Source organism: Oncorhynchus kisutch, linkage group LG16, assembly GCF_002021735.2.
Source record: "Oncorhynchus kisutch isolate 150728-3 linkage group LG16, Okis_V2, whole genome shotgun sequence".
Lineage (NCBI taxonomy): Eukaryota > Metazoa > Chordata > Actinopteri > Salmoniformes > Salmonidae > Oncorhynchus > Oncorhynchus kisutch.
In genome coordinates, this window is record NC_034189.2 from 13850744 (window position 1) to 13864967 (window position 14224).

Consider the following 14224-nt stretch of genomic DNA (forward strand, 5'->3'; position numbering starts at 1 on the left):
CTGAGTGACTCACTCATATAGCCTCGACACCTCCATAAAGCTGAGTGACTCAGTCATATAGCCTCGACACCTCCATAAAGCTGAGTGACTAAGTCATATAGCCTCCATAAAGCTGTGTGACTCAGTCATATAGCCTCCATAAAGCTGAGTGACTCAGTCATATAGCCTCGACACCTCCATAAAGCTGAGTGACTCACTCATATAGCCTCCATAAAGCTGAGTGACTCAGTCATATAGCCTCGACACCTCCGTAAAGCTGAGTGACTCAGTCATATAGCCTCGACACCTCCGTAAAGCTGAGTGACTCAGTCATATAGCCTCGACACCTCCGTAAAGCTGAGTGACTCAGTCATATAGCCTCGACACCTCCATAAAGCTGAGTGACTCAGTCATATAGCCTCGACACCTCCATAAAGCTGAGTGACTCAGTCATATAGCCTCGACACCTCCATAAAGCTGAGTGACTCAGTCATATAGCCTCGACTCCTCCATAAAGCTGAATGACTCAGTCATATAGCCTCGACACCTCCATAAAGCTGAGTGACTCACTCATATAGCCTCGACACCTCCATAAAGCTGAGTGACTCACTCATATAGCCTCGACACCTCCATAAAGCTGAGTGACTCACTCATATAGCCTCGACACCTCCATAAAGCTGAGTGACTCAGTCATATAGCCTCGACACCTCCATAAAGCTGAGTGACTAAGTCATATAGCCTCCATAAAGCTGAGTGACTCAGTCATATAGCCTCCATAAAGCTGAGTGACTCAGTCATATAGCCTCGACACCTCCATAAAGCTGAGTGACTCACTCATATAGCCTCCATAAAGCTGAGTGACTCAGTCATATAGCCTCGACACCTCCATAAAGCTGAGTGACTCACTCATATAGCCTCGACACCTCCATAAAGCTGAGTGACTCAGTCATATAGCCTCGACACCTTCATAAAGCTGAGTGACTCAGTCATATAGCCTCGACACCTCCATAAAGCTGAGTGACTCAGTCATATAGCCTCGACACCTCCATAAAGCTGAGTGACTCAGTCATATAGCCTCGACACCTCCGTAAAGCTGAGTGACTCAGTCATATAGCCTCGACACCTCCATAAAGCTGAGTGACTCAGTCATATAGCCTCGACACCTCCATAAAGCTGAGTGACTCAGTCATATAGTCTCGACACCTCCATAAAGCTGAGTGACTCAGTCATATAGCCTCGACACCTCCATAAAGCTGAGTGACTCAGTCATATAGCCTCGACACCTCCATAAAGCTGAGTGACTCAGTCATATAGCCTCGACACCTCCGTAAAGCTGAGTGACTCAGTCATATAGCCTCGACACCTCCATAAAGCTGAGTGACTCAGTCATATAGTCTCGACACCTCCATAAAGCTGAGTGACTCAGTCATATAGCCTCGACACCTCCATAAAGCTGAGTGACTCAGTCATATAGCCTTGACACCTCCATACAGCTGAATGACTCAGTCATATAGCCTCGACACCTCCATAAAGCTGAGTGACTCACTCATATAGCCTCGACACCTCCATAAAGCTGAGTGACTCACTCATATAGCCTCGACACCTCCATAAAGCTGAGTGACTCACTCATATAGCCTCGACACCTCCATAAAGCTGAGTGACTCAGTCATATAGCCTCCATAAAGCTGAGTGACTCAGTCATATAGCTTCGACACCTCCATAAAGCTGAGTGACTTACTCATATAGCCTCGACACCTCCATAAAGCTGAGTGACTCACTCATATAGCCTCCATAAAGCTGAGTGACTCAGTCATATAGCCTCGACACCTCCATAAAGCTGAGTGACTCAGTCATATAGCCTCGAAACCTCCATAAAGCTGAGTGACTCAGTCATATAGCCTCGACACCTCCATAAAGCTGAGTGACTCAGTCATATAGCCTCGACATCTCCATAAAGCTGAGTGACTCAGTCATATAGCCTCGACACCTCCATAAAGCTGAGTGACTCAGTCATATAACCTCGACACCTCCATAAAGCTGAGTGACTCAGTCATATAGCCTCGACACCTCCATAAAGCTGAGTGACTCAGTCATATAGCCTCGACACCTCCATAAAGCTGAATGACTCAGTCATATAGCCTCGACACCTCCATAAAGCTGAGTGACTCACTCATATAGCCTCGACACCTCCATAAAGCTGAGTGACTCAGTCATATAGCCTCGACATCTCCATAAAGCTGAGTGACTCACTCATTCATGGCTTTGAATCAAAATAAATAAGTAGCAATAGACTCTTGCCAACACCTCTCTGTATTTTGATACTTTGTGCAAGGCAATTGATCAGCATTAAAAAACATTGTGTATGGGGCTTTCAAAAACTTGTTTTTCACAAGTGTACTGTAGTACAGTAGCATGTGTAGAACTATTAGCAGGACAACATACTCTTTATAGCCTGGCTACTGTAGGTATGAAAATCCCTCAATTTACAATGTATTTGATGTTACATTTCTAACTAAAACAGCAGTACAGTGTTTCTTCATCAACATCTTTATGCTTTCGTTAATAAAATAATGCGAAAAAAGTCTACCAGTATTTTTGTAATGTCTCCAGTCCTTGAACATTGTAGAATAATAGTGAAGACATCAAAACTATGAAAGAACACATATGGAATAATGTAGTAACCAAAAAAGGGTTAAACAAATCAAAATACAGTATATTTTATATTTGAGATTCTTCAAAGTTGCCACACTTGATGACATCTTTGCACACTCTTGGCATCCTCTCAACCAATGCTTTTGAAGGAGTTCCCACATATGCTGAGCACTAGTTGGCTGCTTTTCCTTCACTCTGCAGTCCAACTCAGCCCAAACCATCTCAATCCGGTTGAGGTCAGGTGATTATGGAGACCAGGTCATCTGATGCACCCCTCCATCACTCTCTTTCTGGGAAAATAGCCCTTACACAGTCTGGAGTGTGTTGGGTCATTGTCCTGTTGGGGAAAAAATGATAGTCCCACTAAGAGTAACCAGATGGGATGGCTTATTTCCTCAGAATGCTGTGGTAGCCATGCTGGTTAAGTGTGCCTTGAATTCTAAATAAATCACAGACAGTGTCCCAAGCAAAGCACCCCCACACCATCACACCTCCTTTTCCATGCTTCATGGTGGGAACCACACATTCGGAGATCATCCGTTCACCTACTCTGCGTCTCACAAAGACATGGCGGTTGGAACCAAAAATCGCAAATTTGGACTCATCAGACCGAAGGACAGATTTCCAATGGTCTAATGTCCATTACTCGTGTTTTTTTGGCCCAAGCAAGCCTCTTCTTGTTATTGGTGTCCTTTAGTAGTGATTTCTTTGCAGCAATTCGACCAGGAAGGCCTGATTCACACAGTCACCTCTGAAAAGTTAATGTTGAGATGTGTCTGTTACTTGAACTCTGTGAAACATTTATTTGGGCTGCAATTACTGAGGCTCGTAACTCTAATGAACTTATCCTCTGCATCAGAGGTAACTCTGGGTCTTCCTTTCCTGTGGCAGTCCTCATGAGAGCCAGTTTCATCAAAGCGCTTGATTGTTTTTGCGACTGCACTTGAAGAAACTTTCAAAGTTCTTGAAATTGTCCCAATTAACTGACCTTCATGTCTTAAAGTAATGATAGACTGTCGTATCTCTTTGCTCATTTGAGCTGTTCTTGCCATGATATGGACATGGTCTTTTACCAAAAAGAGCAATCTTCTGCATACCCCCCTACATTGTCACAACACAACTGATTGGCTCAATCGCATTAAGAAGGAAATAAATTCCACAAATTAACTTTTAACAAGGCACACCTGTTAATTGAAATGCATTCCAGGTGACTACCTCATGAGAGAATGCCAAGGGTGTGCAAAGCTGTCATCAAGGCAAAGGGTAGCTACGTTGAAGAATCTGAAATATAAAATATATTTTGATTTGTTTAAAACCTGTTTGGGATAGGGGGTGGTATTTTCATGTCCGGATGAAAAGCATGCCCAAAGTAAACTGCCTGCTACTTAGGCCAGAAACTAGGATATGCATATAATTGATAGATTTGGATAGAAAACACTCTAAAGTTTCTAAAACTGTTACAATTATGTCTGTGAATATAACAGAACTTATTTGGAAGGTGAAACCCCGAGGACAAACCATCCAGGTTTTTGAGGTGACTGTTTTCAATTGGGTTTCAATGGGAATCTAGATTTCTGAGGCATCTGGTTGCAGTTCCTCTGGCTTCCACTAGATGTCAACAGTCTTTAGAAATTGGTTGATGTTTTTCTTTTGAGTAATGAAGAAGTAGCCCTTTCCTTTCTGGGAGTCGAGCCAAGTGTACTGTTTTGTTTGGGGTTTGCGCCCTGGAGCTCGCTCCACTTTCATTTTATCCGCTATTGAACACAATATATTCCGTCTTAAATTTGATCGATATTTACGTTTTAAAATACCTAAAGTTGGAATTTGAAAGTTGTTTGAAATGTTTGGACCACGTTTACAGGTAACTTTTTTTAGATAATTTGTAGTCATGTTGGCCGAGTTGGAACCGGTGTTTTTCTGAATCAAACGCACCAAATAAATTTAAATTTTGGGGATGTAACGACGGAATCTTATGAACAAAAGGACCCTTTGTGATGTTTATGGGACATTTTGGAGTGCCAACAGAAGAAGATCTTCAAAGGTAAGGCATGAATTATATCGTTATTTCTGAGTTTTGTGTCGTGCCTGGGGGGGTTGAAATATGATTGTCATGTGTTTGTATGATGTATGATGGGGTGCTGTCCTCAGATAATCGCATGGTTTGCTTTCGCTGTAAAGCCTTTTAAAAATCGGACACAGTGGCTGGATTAACAAGAAGTTAATCTTTAATTTGATGTATCGCACTTGTGATTTTATGAAAGCTAAATATTTTTTATAATTAAATTTGAATTTCGCACTCTGCAATTTCACCGGATGTTGTCGAAACGTTCTGCCAGCGGAACCCCTAGCCGTAACAGGTTTAACACTTTTTTGGTTACTACATGATTCCATATGTGTTATTTCATAGTTTTGATGTCTTCTTTATTATTCTACGATGTAGAAAATAGTACAAATAAAGAAAAACCCTGGATGAGTAGGTGTGTCCTTTTGACTGATACTGTATATGATGGTGTGTATAGACATTATTATATGATTATATGATTTATTCGGTCAAAGTCCACATCCAAGACCAAATGTATTTAATGTGTGTATGACCAACAGTAGTACCGTGACCACAACAGAGGCGGGTGAGAGATAAACAGGTAAGTCACTTCTTTGTGTTTAGGAGGTAAATTCGGGGTATTTTCAGATATTTCATCATTATAGATGCTGTATATTATGAGATGCTAATATAGATGTCTTAAACAGTACAAAAAGAAAGCTGACATAAGTGTCAAACCTCAAACCAAAAGTTGTCGCTACTCAATGATAATAGTTAATTGTCTTATAAATAACTGTCACAAACTTCCAGAATACACTTTGTTTATGTACTATTTCATACATTTGAGACATTGAATCAAAATGACTGAAAACTATGACATTAAAACCCACCTCAATCAAAACAAAGCAAGTGCACCTACAGTTACAGTATTATACCTGAAAAGGTTTTGAATCTAAGAGTTCTGTGAAATGATTGATCACATTGCATGAGGCTGATGTTGATTCAATAGATTTCTTATGAGTTACAAGGAAACAATTGGAGAATTCCAGTAACGTGTAATCACTGTAAAGCAGTCTGTGGAACTGACCCTTGATCCTATAAACACTGGCAGACAACTTTACTGCATGGCTCAATTGTTATTGTTCTTGTGAAATAGTCCATCTCTCTCTCTCCCCCTCTCTTTGTCTTTATCCCTCTCTCACCCTTACTTCCTCATTTCTCTCTCTCCCTCTTTCTCTCTCTCTCTCTCTCTCTCTCTCTCTCTCTCTCGGTCTCTATTTCTCTCTTTCTCTCTCCCTCCCTCCTCTCCATAGACCGTAATGCAGCAGCCTAATAACCACAGCAGCCGGTCTCCTAAGGTGAAGGAGAAGGACCCTCACCTGATGATGATGATGTCATCTATTGCTGTCTCACATGACACACTATTCCCTATATAGTGCACTACTTTTGACTAGAGCCCACTCTGACAAGACCAGCTTTGTAGTAAACACTAGGATTTGACAGTATAATCAGCCTACTAGTGTGTGGGTGTATTCTGTCTTTTCTAACCCTGTCTGTACTCCCACTGATGGTGATACAGGACAAGAGCCTGGAGACTGTGGAGGCTACCCACTCAGCACCCTGGAATAAACCACAACTCAGCAACAGCAAGGTGGGTTCGGTTTCCAACCAGTAAACAACTAGCCATACCATATTTTCTACATATAGGTTTAGAATCTGAGATGTTGGGCAATCCTATAGCATCATCATATTAAATAGATTATGACTGGGCTGGGCACACCCATAAATGTTATTTTTGGTACTTTCCACTATTTTGGATCCATCTGTAATTTGGGTCTTGCCTGTACCACTTCTACAGGGGAGGGACTTTGAGAAATGGGATGCACACCATTCAGAACCATGGAACAAGCCTCGTCTCAGCAACACCAAAGTGGGTTCTATGGACAAAAAAACATATCAGGGAGAGGATGATATTGTGTGTTGTGTGTTACTAACCTACCTGGGTGGTGTGTTATATTAACCTACCTGGGTGGTGTGTTATATTAACCTACCTGGGTGGTGTCTTATATGAACCTACCTGGGTGGTGTGTTATATTAACCTACCTGGGTGGTGTGTTACTAACCTACCTGGGTGGTGTGTTATATTAACCTACCTGGGTGGTGTGTTACTAACCTACCTGGGTGGTGTGTTATATTAACCTACCTGGGTGGTGTGTTACTAACCTACCTGGGTGGTGTGTTATATTAACCTACCTGGGTGGTGTGTTGTACTAACCTACCTGGGTGGTGTGTTATATTAACCTACCTGGGTGGTGTGTTATATTAACCTACCTGGGTGGTGTGTTATATGAACCTACCTGGGTGGTGTGTTATATTAACCTACCTGGGTGGTGTGTTATATTAACCTACCTGGGTGGTGTGTTATATGAACCTACCTGGGTGGTGTCTTATATGAACCTACCTGGGTGGTGTCTTATATTAACCTACATGGGTGGTGTGTTATATTAACCTACCTGGGTGGTGTGTTATATTAACCTACCTGGGTGGTGTCTTATATTAACCTACCTGGGTGGTGTCTTATATTAACCTACCTGGGTTGTGTGTTATATTAACCTACCTGGGTGGTGTCTTATATTAACCTACCTGGGTGGTGTCTTATATTAACCTACATGGGTGGTGTGTTATATTAACCTACCTGGGTTGTGTGTTATATTAACCTACCTGGGTGGTGTGTTATATTAACCTACCTGGGTTGTGTGTTATATTAACCTACCTGGGTGGTGTGTTATATTAACCTACCTGGGTGGTGTGTTATATTAACCTACCTGGGTGGTGTCTTATATTAACCTACCTGGGTGGTGTATTAGATTAACCTACCTGGGTGGTGTCTTCTATTAACCTACCTGGGTGGTGTCTTATATTAACCTACCTGGGTGGTGTCTTATATTAACCTACCTGGGTGGTGTCTTATATTAACCTTCCTGGGTGGTGTGTTATATTAACCTACCTGGGTGGTGTTTTATATTAACCTACCTGGGTGGTGTCTTATATTAACCTACCTGGGTGGTGTCTTATATTAACCTACCTGGGTGGTGTGTTATATTAACCTACCTGGGTGGTGTCTTATATTAACCTACCTGGGTGGTGTCTTATATTAACCTACCTGGGTTGTGTGTTATATTAACCTACCTGGGTGGTGTGTTATATTAACCTACCTGGGTGGTGTGTTATATTAACCTACCTGGGTGGTGTGTTATATTAACCTACCTGGGTGGTGTGTTATATTAACCTACCTGGGTGGTGTGTTATATTAACCTACCTGGGTGGTGTGTTATATTAACCTACCTGGGTGGTGTGTTATATTAACCTACCTGGGTGGTGTGTTATATTAACCTACCTGGGTGGTGTCTTATATTAACCTACATGGGTGGTGTGTTATATTAACCTACCTGGGTGGTGTGTTATATTAACCTACCTGGGTGGTGTGTTATATTAACCTTCCTGGGTTGTGTGTTATATGAACCTACCTGGGTGGTTTTGCTCACAGCCTGGCCTAGAGCATATGCACACGTTCCAGGAGTGTCTACAGCTCATCGAGGAGCTAGCCAAGGAGGTGAAGGACATCAGTAAGGTACGACAATCTCCACCTGTACAGATGTAGGATCTTCATTTCAGCCAGTTTTCTACATCAGGAAAATAATCCTGCAGCAACTGAAAATGTGAATTATTATGTGAATTATTATGACAGTTTTTTTCGATTGCTAAACGACAGTGGGCACAACTGGAGTCACATGTGTAAAACTCTAACTACAGTCTGCACTACCAACAGTCACCTGAGCTAAACAGTTCACATCACCTGCAAAACTCATTCCAAGCAACACAACTCTTAACACATGGCTCAAAACACGCTCAGTGCAGCCAAACACTATGCACAACCCTCACTGAGATAACACACACTGTCACTCAGAACACACTGAGAGTAAAAACACACAGACATTCTTTCACATGATTTATACATTTTTTTTAGAACATAACAATTCTTTAAGGTAAATGAAAATTTGCAGTTTGCCTCAATAGCCTGTAGTAATTTACGGAATTACAGTAATGAGAAAAAAGGTAGAAACTAAAAGTACATACTGTAATTCGAACAAATAATTGAGGGGCTAATCCTGCCTCTCTCTAGCATCAGGCCACAGGTTTTCTTCAACATCACATCTAATGTTTTCTCTTGCCATGCACCTGGGGAAGAACCTTCTGGATTGCCTTCTCCATCCCTGGCAGTCCTCTGGACTCGTGTCCTCACATCCGGCACGCATGGCTTCCAAAAGAGACATTTGGTCATGTGGGTGGTGACCAAACACTTTCCACCTCCAGGCAGAGAAACACTCCTTTATTGGGTTGAGGAAGGGTGAATATGCAGGCAGGTACAAAACCATAAATATGTGATGTGCTGCAAACCAATCTGTGACAGCTGCAGAGTGGTGAAAAGCAACGTTATCGCAAACTATGACAAAAACTTGGGGGTTTCTTACTGGCTCCCCCTGTTCTGCTGGCACTAGCTGAGCATAGAGCTGTTCTAGGAAAGCTATAAGCCTTTCTGTGTTGTATGGGCCAATGAGTGGTGTGTTGAGAAGCAAACCATCATTGGCCATTGCAGCACACATGGTGATATTTCCCCCCCTTTGGCCTAGAACCTCCACAGTGGCCCTTTGACCTATAACATTCCTTCCTCTGCGCCGTGTTTTGGCAAGGTTAAATCCAGCTTCATCGATAAATACAAATGAATGTGGTCTTTCCAGTGCTTCCACCTCCATTACTCTCTGAAAAACAGTAAGTGCACAGTTTTACTGTAGAAATGCTAGTGTTTTTTTTTACTGTAAATATTTTGTATAGCTGTGTACGTAACCTCAGACGTCTTACCTGGACATATTGGTATCTTTGCTCTTTTACCCGTTCACTGTTTCTCTCGAATGGTACAGTGTATAACTGTTTCATTGTAACTTGGTGTTTCTTTAGGACTCGAGCAATATTTGTTGTGCTGACAGAATTAACATTTTCAAATGTATCATTATCAGCCAGCACTCTATCTTGAATCTCCCGCAGTTTTATTGCATTGTTGACAACAACCATGTCAACAATAGCATTTTCCTGCGCATCTGAAAATATTTTTCCTCTTCCCCCTGTTGGGGGCAGCCTTTGGGTCCTGTTGTAAAAATATATTTTACAGTCAAACTTACTGTAATATATATCTGTGTAAATATTCTAAAATTGCAATACAAAATAGATTCCTGTAATGTTTTCATTTACTGTAAGGATGTAACTCTCACCTGTTTGCATGATAGAAAATTTGCATTACAGATGCCACTGTGGATCTTTGCAGATTGGGTTGCACCCTCAACCCTGCCTCTCTCAATGAGAGACCATGGTTCACGACATGGTCTATAAGTGTAGCCCTTATTTCATCTGAAATAACAGCTCTTTGTCTTCTTTGTCTTCCTCCACGCATCCGCCCTCTCCCTGCCACCCTTCTCCCTCCACGAACCCATCTTCCTTGTTCCATTTCCAAAATGAGTCTTTCTGAGCTCTACCTATATATACTGTAATATGTGTGTGTGTTCACTAACAAGTCTAAAACAAGACACCTGCTTAGCCTTTCAGCTGAAATTGCAATCAGCAGTGTTTGAAAGGCACAAGGCTGCAATCTATTCCGTTTTGAATGTGTGGTTCACAGTTTTGACAGCAGTGTGTTAGCATTTGAACAAAGTGCTGTAAATCCACAGTGTTGTGCAGGTTGTGGTTAAAGTCATGGGATAAGTGTGTAGAGTTTTGAAAACTGTGTTCAAGCAATGAAAAATGAACTAGAGTTTGGTCCACATGAACTGCTGCTGTGCAGACTGTAGTTAGAGTTTTGCACATGTGACTCCAGTTGTGTCCACTGTCGTTTAGCAATCGGAAAAAAACTGTAATGGTCATCTTTGAGGGGTTGATATATTTTTTGTAAGGACGAATCAAGTATTACCGTTCGCAGTGGAATATACCAACTTCAGAAGCCTTTTTGAACCTCAAATACACTACAACTTTAAACTTTCACATAAATCTCACATTGACATAAACACATAGCTCTATGGAAACGTTTGCAATCACTCACACAGTTTGTCAAACCTAAAATGGCAATTCAGTGATCAATATGTGACCTCACATCTGCATCACTTCCATGAATATAACATCACTTCCTTGCTGGCAGCTTGCCAGGAGAAGAGGGGTGACGGGAGGAGAAGGTTCCACAGCATCACCTAGCTTGGAGAGCAGCCGGAGTCTCATTCTATTGTGGGCCAAGGAGCTTGACCAGGTAACACGGTGACCTGGCTAACAAAATGCAATAGAAGTAGTGTCACACAGTGCATTTGGAAAGTATTCAGACCCCTTCCCTTTTTCCACATTCTGTTATGTTTCAGCCTAATTCTAAAATTGATTACATTTAAAAACAAATCTCAACAATCTACACACAATACCCCCAAAATTTGATATTTCTGTTCGTTTTTTATATACATTTGAACAAATTTCATTTGCTTTGTCATTATGTGGTATTTTGTGTTGATTAATGAGGGGATTTTTTTTTTTAAATCAATTTCAGAATAAGGGGTTGAATACTTTCATAATGCACTGTGTGTGTTTTCTGTGATCAATTTTCGTGATAGATTTAGTGTGTTTGGTTATCATTACATTTCCTGACCTCACAGATGTCATATGAACACAAATGTTGGCTCCATTCCCAGGGTCATTTACGACAAAATCACCTTCTTATTTAAATTATACAAGTGTCCCTTTGTTCTCTCAGCTCCAGAAGACATCCACACCAACAACAGAGGTTCAGACGATGAGAGGAAAGAGGGATCCAGGCAGAGGAGGGAAAGACAAAAGTTTGGAGAAAGAGAATCAGAGAATATTGGAATGGGCAACAGAACTGAAGAATGTATCAGAGGTGTGTGTGTGTGTGTGTGTGTGTGTGTGTGTGTGTGTGTGTGTGTGTGTGTGTGTGTGTGTGTGTGTGTGTGTGTGTGTGTGTGTGTGTGTGTGTGTCTTTGAGAGAGCCTGGGCGAGAAATGTGCTACTGTGTATACAGCGTGTTCACTGTATGTGAGAGTGTGTAAATGCGTACCAAATGTGTTCCCAGGTGTGTGGGCTGTCAGACGAGGACCTGAAGCATCTGTTGGGACCGCGGGGGGTCAAGGAGTCTAGGCTAGCTGGCGTTCTGCCATTGCTGGAGTTCATTGCCTGGTCTCTACTGTCAAATGACACTGAGGTGAGAGAATAGTGTGTGTGTGTGTGTGTGTGTGTGTGTGTGTGTGTGTGTGTGTGTGTGTGTGTGTGTGTGTGTGTGTGTGTGTGTGTGTGTGTGTGTGTGTGTGTGTGTGTGTGTGTGTGTGTGTGTGTGTGTGTGTGTGAGAGAGAGAGAGAGAGAGAGAGAGAGAAAGGTATGTTTGGACTAATTCTACCCTAGTAGACTTTCTAGGCTGCTGTAGCCATGCAATATAAACACTCTGGCAATTCATCTCCCTGTTTGTCGTGTCAGGAGGACGTATCAAAGCTGTGGTTGTCAACCAAACAGAGAGCATGGAGAACTGGTGAGAGCTCACTGTTGAATTCCCCATCCTGTTTTCTCTCGCTCTCCCTCCCTCTCTTTCTCTCACTCTCTCACCACCCCCACCCTCTCTCTTCCTCACCCAGTTATTATTGCACTAATCTCTTCTTCTCATTGCAAATAGGAAGCCAAAAGTACATCCCTAATTCTGTATGGCAATGGATTCACAGTGCTTCAAGTAGGAAGAAATAATAACTAACATTTATCACAGTAACACATGAAATTACATTGAAATCATGCTGACAAATATTTTCATTTTTCAATAAATTAAGAATCACTTAATGAATGAAACATTGAGTATCATGTTGAAGGATTTTGAGAGGAAACAAACAAGGCTGTCACTGAAAACCTCTCATGCTTTCCTTGATCTCCACCTCTCTCTCCACCTCTCTCCACCTCTCTCCATCTCTCTCCACCTCTCTCCATCCCTCTCTTCACCTCTCTCCATCTCTCTCTCCACCTCTCTCCATCCCTCTCCAACTCCCTCCATCCCTCTCTCTACCTCTCCATCCCTCTCTCTACCTCTCTCCTTCCCTCTATCCACCTCTCTCCATCCCTCTCCAACTCTCTCCATCCCTCTCTCCCCCTCTCCATCCCTCTCTCTACCTCTCTCCTTCCCTCTATATCCACCTCTCTCCATCCCTCTCCAACTCTCTCCATCTCTCCTTCCCTCTCTCCATCTCTCTCTCCACCACCACCTCCCTTTCTCTCTCCACCTCCACCTCCATTTCTCTTTCCCTTTACCTCCACCTTTCTCCACCTCTGCAGCCCAAGTGCGTCTGGAACCCCTCACCAGCCACCCCTGGCTGGCCTTCTCAGATGACAACCTTGAAGTGTGGGAGGCCCCCCAGAGGCGCGACACTATAAACAATACCCTCCGCTTCGACTCCTGGCCCTGCGTTCTGGGATGCCAGGTAGGGGGATGAGTTTGATTAATCAATTCAATTAGGGAATCAGAAATCAAAAAGAACCAAGTTAAGGGACATTTTTCGTCGCTGGACAAAGAAGTGAGTTGAATTAAAGAAGATTCTGTTTTGATTCCATATATGTGTGTTTTTTCTTATGTAGTATACATCATACTTTATTTTGTAGACAACACTCAGATTTATTAGTAATATTTTTAAGGGGTTGATAAATCATTTGATCAGCCCTAGCAACTATCAACTCATCCATTGTGAAAAACTTGTATTGAACTACTCTCCTCTACTACAAGGCCATCAACACAGGAAGGCACTACTGGGGAGTAGAGGTATCCCCCACAGGCAGCTGGAGACTGGGATTGACATCGGTAACTGCACCCCGGAAAGGTCGGTTCCCCATGACCCCAGCAAAGGGCTACTGGACCCTGTGGAGGAGTGCCCAGAACAACCTGTGGGCCTGTTGTGATGACCCCCTGACCAAGCTACCTGTCTCAGCCCTGCCACACCTAGTAGGGGTCTACCTGGACTTTGAGGAGGGACAGGTTTCCTTCTATGATATAGAGAATAGGTCCCATATCTATACGTTCACTGACACGTTTAAGGAGAAGGTGGTTCCTGTGTTCGGCTGTCTCGACGGCGAAATGAAGATCAGGATTGTGCCACGGCCAAAGATGCCATCTGCATCGCCATCTGGTGTTAGATAAAGCTGCAATGTGTTTAAGATTGATTTGCTATGCAATGTTTTTGTAACTCATTTTACATCACCAGCCAGAATATGTCAGACTTGTTTTGTTGTGGAAAATCACTGTTTCTCTCGTGAGAGAGATTATATTGAATTACACCAAGCGTTTTCCATTTTCACTGCACCTTTTTGTAATGATATTACAATTGGAACACAATAAACAGAAAACTATGACAGACTGTTTGTTTGTTCATTTTAGATACCATCATGATCAAAGATCCGGAACCGTATTCTCTGTTAATGTTTCC

The 14224-nt window shown here is 42.4% G+C and overlaps 1 protein-coding gene across 1 annotated transcript; it reads left to right on the forward strand.

Annotated features, from left to right (window-relative positions):
* Positions 1–5179: 5179 nt before the first annotated feature.
* On the forward strand, positions 5180–14150 carry LOC116353954 (E3 ubiquitin-protein ligase TRIM39-like). Its single transcript, XM_031791835.1, has 12 exons — positions 5180–5273; positions 5986–6030; positions 6252–6323; positions 6531–6602; positions 8220–8303; positions 10917–11021; positions 11511–11654; positions 11847–11975; positions 12246–12297; positions 12439–12492; positions 13083–13228; positions 13528–14150. The coding sequence occupies exons 2-12, from the start codon at positions 5992–5994 to the stop codon at positions 13936–13938; spliced, it is 1308 nt and encodes a 435-aa protein (XP_031647695.1). The 5' UTR covers positions 5180–5273; positions 5986–5991; the 3' UTR covers positions 13939–14150.
* Positions 14151–14224: the final 74 nt, after the last annotated feature.

Excerpts from the sequence above, each read along its gene's own strand:
- LOC116353954 (XM_031791835.1), top strand. The coding sequence starts at position 5,992 with ATGCAGCAGCCTAATAACCACAGCAGCCGGTCTCCTAAG. Across the intron at positions 6,324-6,530 it reads CACAACTCAGCAACAGCAAG|GGGAGGGACTTTGAGAAATG; the intron begins GTGGGTTCGGTT and ends CCACTTCTACAG. Across the intron at positions 12,298-12,438 it reads ACAGAGAGCATGGAGAACTG|GAAGCCAAAAGTACATCCCT; the intron begins GTGAGAGCTCAC and ends CATTGCAAATAG.